This window comes from Vulpes lagopus, chromosome 12 (genome assembly GCF_018345385.1).
Source record: "Vulpes lagopus strain Blue_001 chromosome 12, ASM1834538v1, whole genome shotgun sequence".
In the NCBI taxonomy this organism is placed as follows: Eukaryota; Metazoa; Chordata; class Mammalia; order Carnivora; family Canidae; genus Vulpes; species Vulpes lagopus.
Window position 1 is genome coordinate 34,944,342 of NC_054835.1, and position 18,435 is coordinate 34,962,776.

Below are 18,435 nucleotides of genomic sequence, written 5' to 3' on the forward strand. Positions count from 1 at the left end.
CCTCAGCTCAGATGGGTCCCCTCCCGATGTCCCCGAGAGCACCTGTGTCCGGGATCCAGCTGCATCTTGTACCAACCTCTCCAGCTCCCTGGGGAAGGGTCTAGCCAACTTTGATGCCGAAACCCACTCGGCAGTTAATCTTGGCCCCAGGGAACCCCCACAACCTCCCTGTCTCCCCAGTGCTGAGGGGCTGCCTGAGACCTGGAGCCTTCTGCCCTAGACAGCCCCCACCTCTACCACCAGCCTGACAGGCATTTTTTTCAAGACCTCCCAGCCCACCACAGCTGAATGCTGAGGGCAGGGGGTTACCTCCGCCTGGAAGCCCTCCACCAGAATGGCGACAAGCAGATTAAAGAGCACGTAGTTGCCAAAGGTCATGAGGGCAATGAAATAAAGAGCGGCCCAGGATGACGTGGAGGCCATTCCATTGTAGAGCACCTTGTTCCAGTCCTCCTGGGTCAGGATCTGCGGGCAGAGGCCGGGAGTCAGGGCTTTTACCCGGGCACCTCCCGCACCCCCATACACCCCTGCCTGGTTACCCTGGCACCTGAAAGACGGTGACGATGGCCCAGAGCAAGGAGTCAAAATTCTTCCGGTCCGGCAGCGTGTCCCCGTCCCGCTCAGATGCAAATTTGCAGCCAAAGAGATGCATGCCCAGGATGCTGAAGACACAAGGAACCACAAGATGGGGGTCAGGGCAGCAGCACCCCTTTGCCCCTCAGGCCCTCCTCCCAACCGGCACGGATGCCGCACCTGACCTCACCTGAAGATGAAGATGAAGAGCATGAGTAGCATGCAGAAGGTGGCCACGTTGTCCATGGTCTTCATGAGCACCACGAGCTGCCGCTGCAGTGCCGGCAGGAAGCGCACCAGCTTCAGCACCCGCATCAGGCGGAAGGTCCGCAGCACCGACAGGCCACCCCCCTGCTGGCCCACGATCTCCCACACGCTGCAAGGAGGGCAGGGAGCCTGAGCCCCTGCGTGCTCACCCTCCCCCATCCCTGCCTTTGAGAGGGACTGGCTGCCCCTGGGGGCCCGGAAGAGCCAGCACAGCATGAGGAAGTAGGGCACAGGTGGGTCCCTGGGCCTCCAGACAGGAGCCCCTGAGATGGATGTAGGTGACAGCTCCAGCCCTCTCCACCCTCCAAGGTCTGAAATCACATCCTGGCAGCGGAGAGCCCGCTCCCAAATCCTGGCCAGTGCAACGGCATCCAGTTATGGAATATCTGCTTTGTTCTCTTCTAATGAAATCTAAAGCCAATTCCAGAAAGCAATAAAGCAGCTCTCCTGGCCCCAGGCCTAGGGGCACGGAGCACTTTCCTAGGGTCTTGGAAACCCTAAAGTAAGTTGTGGGTGTCTGAGATGGTTTCCAAGCACTTTGCAAGCAGGGACAGCTGCCAGGCCTCACACCTCCTGCAACTCCTCTGCAAAGTCTGATCCCCAATCCTCACTCACCCCAGGCCTGCACGGGGTCAAGGGCAAGAAGTAAAGAGAGGACAGAGGACACTGCACAGGGGTCCGGCCAATGGAGATGCAAGGCCAAGTTCAGCCTGAGCGAGGTAGAGCTGAGAGAGGCTGGAGTGGATCACCCTCCACTGAGGGAGTGGCAGGGCCTGTGGGTCAGGGGGCCCTCTACTGCAGAGGAATAGGCTGTGTGGCTTTGCTCCCAAGCTCCCCTCCACCCTACCAACGGGCGTTCTTCAGATGAGAGGCGGTGGAGGGGCAGCTATACCTGATGACAACAATGACGCCATCGAAGATATTGTAGGGGTTCTTGATGTAGCCAAAGGGACCGTACACCAGCAGCTTCAGCAGCATCTCCAGGGCAAAGAGGCTGGTGAAGACGATGTTGCTAATTTCTAGGGCGTTGGTCAGCTCCTCGGGCTGGAGGGCAGGATGGAGTAAGAAGCAGCCAAGGCTCATCCCTGAGCCCCTCGGGCCCGTCCTCCCTAGCAGGGGGCCACGGGGAAAGGAGCAGCAGGAGTAGCAAGCTGGGGCTGGGCAGGCAGTGGGGGCCCACGGTGGTGCAGGAAGCTCAGGCTCCTGGGGAGGATCCTCCCCCAGACAGTCCATGAGGGAAGGCACTTAGGGGCAGCCACCACCCAAAATCCCAGCTCTGGGTCTCAAATCCCAGGGCCACAGGCTGGTGGGAAGCCCGTGCTGTAGGTCCTGCCCACCTCCTGCTAGGACCTCCGAGACCCATCCTGTCCTGTGCTGCCATGTCAGCTCGGCAGGCCATGGCCAGCAGCACAACGATGCTGGCTGATGTCAGAGGGTGATCGCCAAGGCCCCACAATGCGTACCCAGACACCCAGCCACACGCAAAGTCACACGTGCTCTACAATTACTCTGTGGACTTGGCAGCCTTCTCCTGGACAACTGTTGGCTATGCTGCTTCCTTCCAGACACATGCATACACTGCACACCCCCTCACACTGCACACACAAACACGTGCACGCAGACACATGCACATACATGCACGCACGCGCATGCCCACATGCCGATGGGCAGAAGGGAGACTCCAAGAAGGGTTGTCATAGGCAAGGAGGTACCTGGAGCTGCTACCTGAGACTAGGACACCTGGGTTAATTTCCAGCCTATCCTGTCAACTCACTGTGTGGCCTTCAGCAAAATTCTCAACCTCTCTGGCCAAACATAAAACACTGGAGATAATTATTTCCATGCTTCTACCCAGGGTCTGGGACTGGGAGCAGGGGCACATCCTAGAGAGGTCATCAGAAATGACAAACTTCTGCTGTTCCAGCTCACTCGTCACCTCTCTCCCTCCCTTCTGTCAGGATTAAGCACCTACTGTATGCCTAGCAATGCATCAGACATTAAAGGAGCTGCAAAAACATGCCCACCATGCTTCCTGCCTCCCGGGAGCCCAGAGTCTCGCTGGAAACAGGTCGTACACAAAACAGCTGAATAACCACAAGAGGCCTTAGATACTTAGGTGCCAAAATAAATTATCCGGACGGTAAATCCAAGAGTCTAGGGAAGAATCGGTGAGAGAGGAACACACTGGGAAAGCCTTAGGAGGCAGCCCTTGAAACAAACTCTGAAGGATAAATGGAGTCTCCCCAGGGAGAGGGGCACAGAAGGCATCACAGGGGGGAGCACAGGAATGAGCCATGTCTGGGGGCCAAGAGAGGGGCAGGGCTGGGCTGAGGGCTGGAGATGCAGGGTGAGACATGATTGGCTCAATGGAGCCCACTCCCCACCTAGTGGGATGTCCTGATCACCCAAGAGCCCAAGTTTCAAAAGCAGTTCAAGAAGTTTGAGTGAAAACATACAGCCAGATGAAGCCCTAAGTCCATCAGACACCCTCCCCTGTTTATCCAGCTGCCTCATTTGGCTGGCTGCCCAGGGAGATCACCCAAGCATGGAGCTGGGCCTGGGCACCACCAAATGTGTCCTAATGGCCTGACTTTGTATAGCCAGCCTAGGTAGGAGTGGGGAGACCTAGAAGGAAGGGCCTCCTGACTGGCAGGTGAGGAGTGTTTGGATGTGAACAGCTACTCGGAAAGAGAGAAGCGCTCAGCCTGTACACATGCATTCTTTCCAAAGACAGGCCTGGGGGGCAGAACCAGGCTCAGCCAGTATGGCCAAGAGTCAGCTATGGGGGCCAGGGTGGCAAGGAGCCCATGGGTCCAGCACAACTCGAACAAGTCCTTGCTCACAAGGCTACAAGTGGAGGCAAGAGGGGGGCCCTGCCACCTGACCTAGTGAATGAGGTCACCGAGAGACAGGACCTTGGATCCCTCCAGGATTGGTGCAGTAAATGTGGTAGGGAAGAGGCCACTGTCAGGACAGATAAATCTCAGGGCGCAGAGCCCTCCCAACAAAGTGGATCCCCAACTCTGTGCTCCCAAGTCCAGTCTGCCAGGGAGCCATGGTCAGCAAGACTGCCTCCCTGTTGCTCTGCCACTTGCCCAGCTGTCCATCCTTGGATTGGATAAAGGTGAAAAGCACAGACCACACAAGTGCAATGCTTTGTGAGTTCCAAGGCTCTCCCTGGGTCTTACCTCATGTCATCCATAGAATAGCCCTGGCACCCTTGTTTTACAGAGGGGCAGAAAGGTCAAGAGATGGTGAGCACCTGGTTCAAAGTCACAGGGCAGGGACAACCCAAGAGTGGGACCCAATCCTATCTCGTTCTGACCCTGATAACACTAGGTGGTCAGGCTTCAAACCCACCCCAGGTGCCAGCAAGGGGCCCGTGCATCCATACACACGGATGGACTGAATTCATAATTTTCCTTCCAAAATATATAAAATTATGTCTCACATGAACTTAGATGTATGAATAAAGAACAAGTTGATCTGAAAACACAGCTGAGGTGCCCTTACAATGGGTGAATTTTATGGCATATAAACGATGCCTTAAAAGAAGCTGCCAAACATAAAAAATTAATAAAAAAGTAGCTGAAAGCACAATAGTTTTTGGTATCTTGTATTGACTCCATCAGTGAAACTTAAAAGCACAACCAGCATTTGGCACGAGAGGGGATTCTCAGCAGTTCCAGATGTCATCCATGGGGGTCTCAACAGTCTGCCCGATGGCTCATGGCTCCTGGATGCCTACACACCGGCCCACATTGTCCATGCGGTTGAGGAGGATGGCAGCAAAGGCTGGAGCTCCCGCCTCACCCCTCCAGGCAGCTTTGGGACTGGAGCAGCAGGGCGAAAGAACCGGGCACTGTCCCTCAGCCCGTCCTCCATTTCTTGTACCCTCTTGCTGCACACACTTAAGGGCGATGCCTATTTCCTCCTGGGGCCCCAGTATCCCTTCATGATCCATGGGAAAAGGCACTCCTCCCCAAGATGGGTCTGCCCAAGTTACTAAATTGGAGGCTGGGAATGTTCTGCAAACGCAGGACGAGGACACAGAGACACAATCTTAGCAACACGGTTGCCCCAGGGACTAGAGCCATGATCACAGCCACTGCAGCAGCAAAGCGGAGGGGAGGGAGCCAATTTCTGCTCCTGCCTTCCCCGGCATGGCACTGGCTGATCCCTCCCTCCCAGGATTTCATTTCCTCCCAGCCTCCTCCCAGGCAGCCAGGGAAACTGAGGCTCCAAGAGGTGTGGTGCCCCGAAGCTGGCTTAGGAAGGTGCAGAGCAAGGGCTGCCTGCACTTTCCCTTGCATCTTCCGAGACGCACACCCCTCCCCTGCAGGGAGAGAAGCCACGCAGCTGCACAAAGGCCTGTCAGCTGGGCACCAGCCTGCTCCCCAACTCTTTCCTGCTGCCAGCAAGTCCCTTCTCAGGTCTAGACCTATCCTCCCTTCTGTTCACAGACATCAAGGCCCCTTGGAGTCTTCAGGAAGTTGAGGCCAGGCAGCCTGAGCTTCTCCCACCCGGGGGACCCAGGCTCTTCTCTGGGAAAATGCTAACTGTAAATGCCCCATCTCCCAACACTTTACCTCCCCTCAGCCTGTCACACTGGAGCAACTGTAGCCTTCCATGAGCTGCTCCAGACCTCTCAGCACCAGGACTCCCCTGAAACCCAAAGCACCTCTATTGACCAACTCCTAATGGGTTCCCTGTGCACAGAACACTGGCGATCAAAGCGTGGGGGTGAAACCAGAGTGTGGGAGGCCTGTCAACTCTGAGACTCTCTACCTGTACGACCTTGGACAGGTCCCTTAACCTTGTTGTTCCCCAGTGGCCTCTTCTGTTAAACAGGGTAGCATCACCTCATGACCAGCTGCTCTGCAGAACACAGGAGTTAAAGACTGTGCGGACACCCAGCCCAGAGCCACGCTCAGGCAGCCCTGTGGGCGCTGACAGTGGAAGCAGGCCTCACACGTGGCAGGATAGAATGCCTGGAAGGCTGCACTAGGCACCACGCTGGGGGCAAACAGTGGGAGCACCCCAGGAGCTCAGAGCCAGCTGGGGCCAGTGTCAGTGAGGCAGAGGTGGCAGGTGGAGAACCCCGTGGAGGGCATCCCCGGCGGAGGGCAGCACGAGCAAAGGTGCAGAGGAAGGAATGCACGGGGACCTAGAATCAAGCAGTTCTCCCAGGTCAGAGGGTGGGAGGGGCCCTTGGCGGATGTGGCTGCAAGGTCGGCAGGGCCTGGGCAGGATGGCCTTGACTCTGCCCACGACGCTGCCACTGGGGCTTCTAGGGGGAGGGAAGAGATGTGCAGAGCAGTGTATTAAGAAGATTAATCTGGCTGCAGTAGTGGCAGCATGCTGATGGCTTGGAGAGACGGAGAGATGGAGACCAATTAGGGGGATACTGCAGTGGTCCAGGCGGGAGGCCTGGGAGCTGGCTCCGGCACATGGGGAAGGCGAGAAGGACAGCCGAGCGGGGTGACCACTGAGCAGAGGCTTGCACAGGTCACCCCTCCACCCCACTCTCCTCAGCTCCCACAGCTCCACTGACCTGGAAATCTCTACTCCCTGATTCTGACTCCTTGGCTCACTTCACCTCTGCTTTTGGCAGCCCTGTCTGCTGCACCCCCACACCCAGGAGGGGGCAGTCCAGGTGGGCCACGGTGATGGGATAAGGGTCACTGGGACCCCCTCCCTCCTCCTCCTCCTCTAAGGGAAGTCAGGAGACACCTGAGTGGCAGCTGGTTTCCAGGAAACCCCACGGGCTTCACCGTATAGATCATGGCCTTGCCCTTCCGAGACCCCTGGGATTTCTCCCACTTGGAACTTCGCCTCCCTGGGCAGATCTCCTTCCAGCCGCTCGTGCCCACTGGGCCCAGTGCCCCCTAACCAGGGGTGGCCTTAGCCTCTCCCCACAATCTCCTGCCAGCTCCTCAAAGCTGCCCCAAGGAAACACACAAGCAAAGTAGGTCCAGGGCACCCACAGCACTCAGCTCGGAGACAGCCAACCCAAAGCCCCCACCTGCCAGAACAACCTCTCAGTCTGGAGCCCGTGTGGACCATTTCAAGGCTGCCCTCCCGCCCCAGACCTCAGAGGGCTCCTGCTGGGCTGGCCCCAGCCTAGGTGAGTCCCCACCCCCTCCATCTCTGCCTGGGCCGTGGAATTGCTGCTCTGTCACGAAACTGTGCTGACTGGACAGGGCAATGCCAGCTGGGGGCCTCACGGCTGCTCTCTGCCTTCCCTCACCATCCTCTGCTGCTGGGACTCCACCTCCCCCTCCTTTGCTGGGGCTAATCCAAACCCTCCCCACTCCTTACCCCACCTCTGTCCCCACCTCCAACCTGCCCTCCCCACCCCCACCAATCCCGCTTAAGGGGCCTCTACTTCCCTCCCCACAAACAGCTCTGTGACCTGCTATTTCTCCTCTGCTCCTCCCTCCTCCCCTCCTCCCCCTGCACCTCCATCCCCCTCCACACATACCCCACTCCCTGGGACCCCCAGGACCCATTCTCATCCATCACTTACTCCTATTTCCCTCCCTCCTCCAATCTCCTTTCCTGGACTCTGTGAGTGCAGGCCCAGTCCCCCCAAACCCTGCCCCAGCACCCCAGCTCTCTCCAGACTCTCTTCCAACCGCCCCTTAGTGGATGCCAGGGCAGCACCTGAGTCTGCTGCCAGCTGCACTTGCCAGTGCCCCTGACTTCCCTGACCCGGTACGAGTGCCACCTCCTGCCCTCCAAGAGCTCCTCTCCCACCGCCCCCTTTCCTCCCTGAGTTCAGTCAGAATCCTCTCCCTCCCCTTGCCCCCAGCTCCTAGAATCCCCCCCCCACCCCCCGCCCCGACCTGTCACTGGGGTGTGGATGATACTGAACAATCTCCCTGCAAACCCTTGGCTCCTCACCCAGAGAGCCAACCTGCCCAATAGCATTCCCGGAATGGCCCGCGTCCAGCTCAAATGCAGCACATCCAAAACAAACCTGCTCACCCCCTCTTCCAAACCTGACCCTTCCGGGACATCACCCTCCAGAATTCTGTCTCAGAAACTGGGAATTATCTAGGATTCACAGGGGCCCTCATCCCTCCAGCAGCAGGTGCCAGGCCTATAGACCCTGCCAATGGCAGTGCTGGCCCTTCCCCGAGTTCGCCCCACCATCCTGGGGACCCTCTGCCTCTGACCTGAGGGACAGGAATAGCTTCTGGGCCCCTCCCTCAACGCAGCCCATACCCGCGGGACTCTCAGGCTTCCTTCAATGCTGCTGGACTCACAGGGGCTCCTGCTCAGACACCTTGGGTGGGGATGGGGGCGGGGAGGCAATGACTGTCCTTCAGAGTGTCCCGTGCCACCCTGTGCACTTCCAGGCTGGGCTGTCAGAATTCCCCTTTATCCTCCCGCGGAGGCCTCGCTGCCCCTTGCCCCAGCTGCCAATCCCACCTATCTTTCAAGGACAGCTCTCGAAAGCCACCTCCTTTGTGAAGCTCTTTCAAGCCCCCACCTGGGTGTGAGCCTCTCTCCTCTGTCCCCAGAAGCCTCCTTTACAACATTTGGCATAATCGTCCATGAAGCAGAACTTTTCAGCTAGAACCTAAATCTCTCCGGTGCTTCTGGCTCCGTCCCCCGCCCCCTGCCATTCTGTTCTTCTATTCTAGCAGCGTGCTGTGCACAGGAGGAGGTGTTTGCTGAACTGGAGGAGCCTAGAGCCACAGGATGCTTGAAGGAATGTGAGCACCCCGTTAGCCAGCCATCTCCAAAACAGCATCCATTGCCCCCCGCCCCACATCTGGAGAGACTTTAGAAATCTGGGGCCAGGGCAGCTCTAAAAGGATCATTCCCCAATATCCTGCTTGGCCACCATGTCAGTTCTTGAGCCAAGGCTCCTCTGTCTGGAGACCAAGAATTCATGGAAGGCCCAAGGGACAGGCTTGGGGTGGGAGGTGTCCGTAAACCCACAAAGGCCTCAAAGGCCACATTTGGGATGTCCATGCATGTGTGTATTTTCTGGGGACAGAGTCCCCAGTTTTCAGCAGGATCCCAAAGAAGTCTGTGAATGCTCTCAAAGGGAAGACCTGCCACATCTGGATTCTCCCCCACGCCCCACCCCACTCCACCCCCAGCTTCCCCCGCCTTGAACAGCTGACCTCACTCACTTATAAATAGAAACCCTCCCTGGACATGGATCTAGAGTGACAGGATGGATCCAGAATCTGAGCAATGAGCAGAATCATCACCTGCCCTGTCCTCTGCTGGCCTGAACAGCAGTCTGCTCGGGACCCTGCCTCTCTCTCTCATCAGCAGCCCAGGAGACCACTGGGCCACATGACCCTCCTCCACCTCTCTCTGTCATCCCTCCTCTAGAATGTGAAGTTAGCCTCTGTCCTCGGCACCCCAGAGGCAGGAAGGGTTGGTTAGGAAGCCCTGGTGACACCAAGACCCCCTCTCTGTACCCTTCCCTCCTCCTGGAGCAGCCTGGACCCAGGGCAGACCCAGGCAGAGGCAGCATCTCTTCTGAGCCCCAGCAACCTGCTAGCTAGGCCCGGATGTCCCATGGGTGCCTTGTCTCAAATATCCTGCAGTCCCAATCTGCTCAAGGCCCAGTGTTCCCACCCCAAGCAGGAACTTGGTCTCGTCCTTGTTGGGTCCTTCCCCCAAATCTCCAACTGGTGTGGAGTCCTGCAAATTCAGCCCCCTGCCCATTCTCCCCAGCACCCCCTTCCCTCCACTTCCAGGAGCAGAAATGTATGAACCATCTGGACCCCTGCAATAGCCCTCTTGTTGGCCTCCCTGCCTCCTGTCTCCCGTCCTTGACTCCAGCAGACTTTTGATAGAACTCATGCCAGCTTGTATCACTGACCTGCTTAAAACGTTTTCTGGGAATTTATCACCTTCAGGAAAAAATCCAAACTCCTTCCTGTGCCTCTCAGGACCTGGCCCTGAATTTTTTCCAAACTAGTCTCTTGTCACCTGTTCATCCCAGCCCCAACCCAGCACCTCACTCACTCACTCCGAACTCCTTATAAATCTCTCAGTTTTGGTGTTTGGTGGTTGGTGCCACTGACCCTCCCTCATATTGTGCCCTACACCCCACCCTTCACTGGCTAGATCTCACTCTTCCTTCAGATTCAACTCCCAAATCACATCCTGCATGAAGCTCTCCCTGAATCTCTCCCCGTCTAGATCCCAGACTACTCCACATAGCCCTCTCTGAGTGCATACCACATCAAATAAATGTGCCTGTTCAACTTGTTGGTGACCTCTCTGAAAGGAAGGATGCGGTGCCTTGGGCCCAATGTGTGCACCCCTCTTCCCAACCCCATTCAGTGGCACCACGTTGCTAGCTTGATGACAGCATTTATACCATGGCAATTAACAAATGCTGTAAACACCACAAATCAGGAAGTTTTCCCCCCAATTCCAATGGGCAGGAAATGTGTGTGGGATGGATGGATGGATGGATGGATGGATGAATGGATGATGGATGGATGGATGGATGGTTGAATGGATGATGGTTGGATGGATGGATGGTTGAATGGATGATGGATGGATGGATGGATGGATGGATGGAAGGAGAGAGAGAGGGATGGATAAATCACAGCAAGCTCCTTGATCCAGGTTCTGCCCCCTCATGGATAGGGGGCACACACATGCTTCTCCTCCATCAGATCACATCTCTGTTCTTGAGTCGCTCCCTCCCCAGTGTCCTGTGTCCTTGTCCTCCTCACTAGTCCCTCTGGGAGAAACAGTCCTGTTAGTTCTCACCAGCCAGTGGGTTAAGGAGTGGGGGAGGCAGGAGGGTGTGGACAACATGGGATCTTCCTGGGGTAGGGTTGGGTATGACAAAACGAGTGCTTCCTCTGTTGGTAGAGAGTGGCATGGGGGTGTCACCATCCCCTGCAGGAAAATCGAGGGGTAAGGAAGGTGACAATGGGAGAGGACAGGCCTGGGGAGGGCAGCAGGAATGGGCAGGAAAGGGGGCTGGGCTCCTCGCTGGGGAAAGACACAATACCAGGATGGATGGACACGATCTCCTCGTTCAGGACACTACAGGGACACCCTGAGCCTCTGGGTCCTCACCTCTTTTGGCACGTGGCTGTCTCTCTCCCTTGGATCTCCTCTGGCTCTCTTCCTTCCCTGGCTCCCCCTCCCCTGTCTGGGAGGCTCCATCCAAGTCTGTGTCTCCAGCCCTGCCCATGTGTCCTCATCTGCCACTGGGTCTCATTCTCTGTCTTCAGCTCTCTCTCTCCATATCTCTCTGTCTCTGTCACCCCTGTGTCTCTCTGCCTCCGCCTGTCTCCATCCCCTCCCCAAGTGTCCATCTGCCCCTCCCTGTCTCTATTCCTCCTGTCCCTGCCTCGCAGTCCTCCCCCCCCTTTATGGCTGCCTCTATCCCCACAGGCCGGCGTCTTGCCCACTGGGACCCCTTCTCCTGGTCTCCACCTCCCTCTGTGTCTCTGTCTCCCCCTCCATGGCTCTGTCCCTCCTCTGCCCCCGCATCTCCTCACTCCCCTGTCACCCCCCCCCCCCAGCCTGTTCAGATTCCGAGGCGCAGATGGCAGGACGTTCACGCCGCAGTGGCTGCAAGCACAGGGCCGTGGCTGCTTCTGGGACTTCTTACCACCCCTGGCCCCGAGCCTGCCCGGCAGCAGTTGGGCATCTGGCCGGCCTGCTGGGGACTCCCACTCACCCTGGTGGCGCCTTCAGCAGCCAGGTCCTGGGACAAACTACCCCTCTCCAGAGCAGACTGTGTAGCGCCAAGTGGGGGCTCCCTGCTGCTGAGGGAGGTTTGGTGGGGGGGCTGTTCCCTGCTTTCCTCAGGACCTCAGGCAAGGGGACCCCTGATGGATCCCTTTCACTTCCTCCCCAAGGGGGTGTCCTTCTTGACGTCTAACTGAGAGGCTTCTTGCTGCAGCTCCATCAGCCCTCAGTCTGTGACTCAGCTCCTTCCCCACATAGCTAAAGCCTCCACCAGCAGCCTCCGCCAGGGCAGATTGTGGGGTTCAGCACCCCCCAGGGGAGGGGCATCTGACCAAGGCCAGAACTGAGGTGAGCCAGAGGAGGCTGAGGTTCAGGCTCGTAGAGCCAGGGTAATGGGAGGTTAGGGCTGCCACGGCCTGGGTCCCCACAGCGGAACATGCTGCCCCCACCAGCCTGGCACAGTGGAGCACCTCTCCCCAGGAGGCTGGCTGGGCGGGCGTGTGCACACACACCCACGCCCCAGGCGCCCAGACACAACACGCTCACCACAGTGCCATACTCCCCACCTGCTGGCACTGCAGCTGGTGTCCTGTCCCCTCCCTGCACCTCACCTCCAACAAGAGGGAACGGGGCATAGCCACCTGGTGGGGAGAGTGTCGAGCAAGAGGAAGCACTTGTTCTGTCCTACCCCGCCCATGGTGCGGTGGTGATGGCGGAGGGGCTGGGCCGGACAGTGCAGCTGGGTTAGGAGCTGAGTGTGCACGACAGGAGGGGCATGGAGGTCTGCAGGGTGGGAGAGGGGGCCCTGAGCCCTCTGAAAAGTGACCATCTCACATCAGCTCCAGCTCTGGCTTGGACCTGTGCCCCCGGGGGCTCAACGGAGACCCTCCCCCACAGGTACCACCTATCCCCTGTTGCCAGCCCCTTCTCCCCAGGCCCTCCACATCTCTAATATCACCTCAGTTCTTTTTTTTTTTTTTAAAGAATTATTTATTTATTTATTCATGAGAAACACACACAGAGAGGGGGGGGAGGCAGAGACACAGGCAGAGGGAGAAGCAGGCTCCACGCAAGGAGCCTGATGTGGGACTCGATCCCGGGTCTCCAGGATCACACCCTGGGCTGCAGGCGGTGCTAAACCGCTGCACCACCGGGGCTGCCCTCACCTCAGTTCTCTACCAGGAAAGGTCAAGTTCTGGCACCCCAGTCCCCTGCCTGAGCCTCAGGGAGGCAGGGACACCCAGGAAAGAACAGGAGGGCCTGTGCTGGTAGCACTTACTGCCCCCCCCTTTCCAAGAATCAGCCAAGGGAGTGACCTAGAAGACCAAACTGGGGCAAAGGGCTGTCTTCTGGAAAGAGCCGTTCTGGGAGGCCCCATGGGGCTTGCTCCTACCCCCAATCAGTGTGTGTGTGAAGGGGGGAGGTTGGGGGCAGTGGGGTCCCCAGGCCACCCTTTGTGTCCTTGCACAGCTCTAGGAGTGAGAACAGCCTCCTCCCATTCAGCCCAGATCCTATTGCTTGCAGCCATCAGCCCCACAAAACAAGCCTATTCCCTCTTCCACATGACAGCCCTTCAAATATTTGAAGACAGCTCGCCTGTTCCTGCTGAGCCTCCTCTTCTCCTGACTAAACATCCCGGTTCTTAGAATGATTCCTCAAACGCGACAGTTTCAAGTCTCTTCACCATGCTGGGCGTTCTCATCCACCCAGCCACCCCACTCACAGCAAGGCTCCTGGAATGGAGGCTGGGAGCAGATGGCCTCCCTCCCTACCGGACGGGCCTCAGCAACACCCAGGCGCAGCCACCAACCCTTTCCCCCTTGCCCCTACCCACCTCTAGCCAGTCATGCCCCCAGTTACCGAGTCAGGTGAATGCTGGGGGTCCAGTACTGGGCTGAGGGATTCCCCAACACCTTCTCTCCCCTCTGTACCTTCTCCAAAGACCGGAACAAATCTCTTCCAATGACTTGTCCCTCCAGAGAGGCCCTATCCCTGATGTTCGCCCCTCACTCACCCTTCAAAACCCACCTCCTCTGAGAAGCCTTCCCAGATAGAACACACCCAGCTCAGACCCTGCCTGTCTCAGGCAGCCTCCATACACAGAGACTGTGTGACATTCACTGGTTTTTACCCTCCAGAGTCCCCACAGATTGGTAAATCTCTTGCCTGGCCTCCTCCATGCCATAAGGTCATGGCATGAAGAAGAAACTGGAAACCGGGGTGGGAAGGGAGGAAGGCAGAGGGTCCCCAGCCCCAGGGACCGTGCCCTTGCACAGGCCCTTACCTGTTCATGGTACTCGATGCCCATGCTGAGCGTGTTGACCAGGATAGCAATCATGATTCCCCGACCAAAGTACTTGCTGTCCACAATCTTCCGGAAAGTGTCACAGATCAGCCTCCAGAAGGCCAGCACAGAGTTGGGCTCCACGTCCAGCCCCAGGCTCTGGCGGTGCCGGCTGTGGGGGTCCCGGAGATCACCGTGGTGGACGTCTTGTGTGAGCTCATAAACTGCCTCGCTGTCTGAGTCAGGCATTTCGTGGCCGGCGAGCTCCACCTGCCCTGCCCCCGCCCGGGCACAGTAGGGGCAGCTGTCTGGGCCACCGGCTCCACTGTCTGCCTTCAGGCAAGGGCTGGAGATCTTGCAAGAGCTTTGGCAGGCGCCTAGGACAGGAGGGAAGAGATTAGAGGCTCCAGGGTTTCTTACTTGGGGTGGCCCTCCCCTCAAAGTGAATATAAAATGAGTTGGGAGGGCAGCCTCGGTGGTGCAGTGGTTCAGCGCCGCCTGCAGCCCGGGGTATGATCCTGGAGACCCGGGATCAAGTCCCACATCGGGTTCCCTGCGTGGACCCTGCTTCTTCCTCTGCCTGTGTCTTTGCCTCTCCCTCTGTGTGTGTGTGTGTCTCTATGAATAAATAAATAAAAATCTTAAAAAAAATAAAAATAAAATGAGTTGGGGCTCTTTCAATGACAGGGGTGCTAGGCACTTAGTGGGTCAGAGGCACTGAATGCCCTGCAGTGTGGGCAGTCTTAAGCCGGAATGCCCCCAAATGCCATTAGCATTCCACTGACAATCACTGCTGGCTGTCCTAGGGTTTGGCCTCATTGTTCCCTGAGATCCTGGGCAGCTCCCCCATCCGAGAAGCCTTTAGCAAGGAGCCTAGACCAGCTCTCCTCCCAGGAAGCCAGCCCTGCATCAACACTACTCCGAGTAGCATTTTCCAAGGGATCCTTAAGACACACACTCACAGATCTGTGTTCATATGCATACACTCCCAGACACACACACATGTGAACATACACATGCACACATGTACTATGTGCACATACATACCGTTTACAAACCATGCATATCTGCACAGCCAAATAAGTGTGCACAGACACACACATGCTATATAATGCACATGTGCTAGGCATGTGCACACATGAGCATGCACAGACCAGAGTACCACCCGTGTGTGCACACCTTCAGCTGCACACATCAGACACACAACGTACACATGAACACCAAAATGTGCGTGCATAGGCACACACACATACATTGGACACCTTCGTGCACACATATGCACATACATACACACCAGGATGCACACGATCATACGCACAGTGACCTATCCCAAGACACCAATGTCCATTTAAATGAGCTTCGATCACAGAAGCTGAGAGCCAGAGGGAACCTCGGAAAGCACCCAGGGAAAGCACGTCTGTGAAGCACAGGCACCTCGCTCAGGGCCGGCCCCCCAATAAGCATCCAACAACGTTTCCCTTTCTGCCTGCACACAGGAGGGCTCACTGGCAACGACCATGGTCCCAGCCCTGCCTTCTACAGAGGAGGGAACGGAAACATGCGTGCGCGTGATTGGCTTACATCCCACGACAGGGTGGCGGGAAAGCTGGCACAGGAGCCCCTCGCGTGGCATTCTGTGACGACACCTTCCTGTCCCAGCCCACATTCCCACATGACAGCCCACACATATCCCACTGCTTCCCCGTGCTACATCCTTCCTGAAACGTAGGCCCTGGGGTTCGGCTACAGTGAGTCTGTCTTCAGGGGAGGGCTTGCCACCCTGTCTGCCAGCAGTGGTGGGGTGGGGGACACCCACGGGCATGAGTGTCTCACTTCCCCTGTGACACGGGCTGTTCCTCCCACCAGACTAGCAGCCCCCTGAGGACTTGCTGCTGTTGGTCTCCAGTTTCCCCCTGGGGAGCCAATGAAACTCATGTTTACAAGAGGCTCCTTATTGTGGTGCATGATGCCGGCCACAGTCACACACCATTTCCCCTCTGGGCCTTGCAGTGCAGCATGTCGGTCTCCACGTCAGCCAGGCCTGAGCGCATCCCTCACCAATGGCACAACCTTGGGCAGGCAAATCAAGCGACCTCTCCGAGCCTCCTTCCCCTCATCAGTAAAATGGGGACAATAGGAAAGCTTATCATTGGGGCACCTGAGTGGCTCAGTGGTTGAGCATCTGCCTTCAGCTCGGGTCATGATCCTGGGGTCACGGGCCGAGTCCCACATCGGGCTCCCTTCTGAGCTGGGAGTCTGCTTCTCCCTCTCCCTCTGACCCTCCTCCCTGCTTGTGCTCTCTCTGTCTGTCTCAAATAAACGAATGACATCTTTAAAAGAAAGAAGGAAAGCTTATCATCTAAACTATTGAGGGGACCCAATGGAATTCTGCCTGCAAAGCACGTGACAGGCACATAATAGTCGGTCGCCAACTGTTAAGTATTCTTTCAAACAGCACAGAGCAGAGCATACAGCAGGTGCTCATCACATGATAGTTATCGCTCTCATTACAACACAAGAGTTAAGATTCCCATTTTAAGGGTTGAGCAAATTAGGACTTCAAGAGGGGATGGAACTGGCTGAGAGTGACAAGGCCTTGAGTGGCAGAGTGGGAATCAAGGGCTGGACCTTCTGACACCAGTCCTCTCTGGGATACCATGGGGCCCCTAGGCAAGGGGCACAGCAGGCCCCACCCAGAGTTCTCACCTGTGCTCTGTGTCTCTAGTAGCTTGTGCATGGAGCTGTAGGGCCCAGGCGGGATGTTGAGGCTGGTGAGGGTGGGGGGTCCAGAAGTGGGGGCCACCTCCACTAGCGCTTTCTCCTTCAGCATCTCTGGTGGAGGGCTGGTGTGCACAGTGGGGTACACCTTCCCGCTGCCCACAGTCCTGCCCGACGCCTCAGATGGTGACCTGGGAGGGGGTGCCTGGCAGCGGACCGGCTCCAGGTGGCAGTCGGCATGGTAGAAGCTGTGCACAGATTCTGCACCCCCCGGAGGGCCCCCAGAGAGGGCTGGCGTCGAGGGTGGTGGCAGCATGAGCCGGCGGGACCCACTGGCATCCTTGTCCTGAATCTCCGGGCTGGCCCGGGGGGCCCTCAGCGTCCCATTGCCCAGATGGTAGTGGTGGTGATGGTGGTGGTGGTGGTGCACCAGATGGTGGACGGATGGACGGCGGTGGGAGCGAGAGCAGCTGCCGCCAGACTGGGGCTCCTGGCCTCCACGGGGCACTGGGCTGCTCAGCAGGCCGACCCGCACGCCCGCCGCCCGGGAGACCTGGGCCAGCCTGCGGGCCGCTTTACGGAGGATGTACACCAGGTACTTGAGCAGCTCCTCGTAGCAGCTGCCCGGCTCAGAGAAGCTGGCCAGGGTGCTGGCGTTGGACAGGAACCGCACACGTTGCTCTCGCATCAGCTGGCTTTCCCGCTGCTTGGTTTCTGAGAACTGCGTGGCGATCACCACCAGGCACAGGTTGATCATGAAGAAGGAGCCCACCTGTTGGGGTGGGGACAGGAAGAGGAGATGTCCTGAAGAAAAGGGAACCACAATGCCAGTCACTGCATACCAAGCACTTTCTACACACCAGGAGCGGGGCTCAGTAAGTATCCAAGCATGATTTCATTTTATTCTCATGACAGTCTCAAGAGGTGACACTTTTATAACCTCCATCTGACAGGTGAAGAAATAGGCTCAGAGAGGTCAGCTAATGCACAGCAAAGCTGAGACTTGAACCAAGCTCTATGGAATTCCAAGGCACTGCTATTGATCATGATAGTATCCTACAAGGATTTTTCTTTCTTTCTTTCTTTCTTTCTTTCTTTCTTTCTTTCTTTCTTTCTTTCTTTTTTTAAGATTTTATTTATTTATGCATGAGAGACAGAGAGAGAGAGAGAGAGGCAGAGACACAGGCAGAGGGAGAAGCAGGCTCCACTCCATGCAGGAGGAGCCTGACATGGGACTTGATCCCTGGTCTCCAGGATCCCATCCTGGGCTGAAGGTGGCACTAAACCGCTGAGCCACCAGGGCTGCCCCCTACAAGGATTTCTCCCAAACTCCCTGCCTCTAACCAGCCCCATTCATGGAGATTCTGAGCACCCCTCCCTAGTTCCCATTAGGGGTAGAGAAGGCTGTAGAGATGAATGCCATCTTGGGGACATGGGGTTTTCACACTGGATTGAGACTTTGAGGTCTTGGCAAAAACACTGTTTGCAAGAGTCCTGTGTCTAATCCCACTTCTAGCTGCATGCCTTTGGGTGTGACACTCAACCATGGGACCTCTCTCTCCTTCTGATCGTTGGCCTTGCCTGTACCTCCTTTCCCTGCACCTCTCTCCTCCCCCAGCGGGTGATGGGCTGAATTCTGATCCCTGCAGACTAGCCAAGCTGCTACCCTGTCTTGCCTACCCTCCCTCGTCTCTGTCTCCATGCTTCAGTTTCTCCACGACTCCAGGATGGCCATTGCTGGGACGATAAACCAGAATGAAGGAAATGAATATTTATGGTGACAAAGCAGATCTTTTTTCTAGATTGTGTCCTAGTAATTATGATAATTAACTTCACTAGTATGATTCCAGAGAGCTGTTTGGAAGATTTTTCACGGGGTGTGTGGGTGGAAACTAGGC

General features: G+C 57.0%; 1 protein-coding gene across 23 annotated transcripts in view; it reads right to left on the bottom strand.

Annotated features, from left to right (window-relative positions):
- CACNA1G (calcium voltage-gated channel subunit alpha1 G) overlaps positions 1-18,435 on the bottom strand; it is a 62,784-nt gene that overhangs the window by 31,642 nt on the left and 12,707 nt on the right. For all 23 annotated transcript variants that reach the window (XM_041724217.1, XM_041724215.1, XM_041724203.1 and 20 more), the window contains exons 8-13: positions 16,526-17,309; positions 13,820-14,196; positions 1,733-1,884; positions 764-949; positions 548-662; positions 310-465 (exon numbers count right to left, since the gene is read on the bottom strand). In XM_041724217.1, coding sequence (XP_041580151.1) covers positions 310-465; positions 548-662; positions 764-949; positions 1,733-1,884; positions 13,820-14,196; positions 16,526-17,309 — 1,770 coding nt within the window. The remainder of the gene's footprint in view (positions 1-309; positions 466-547; positions 663-763; positions 950-1,732; positions 1,885-13,819; positions 14,197-16,525; positions 17,310-18,435) is intronic.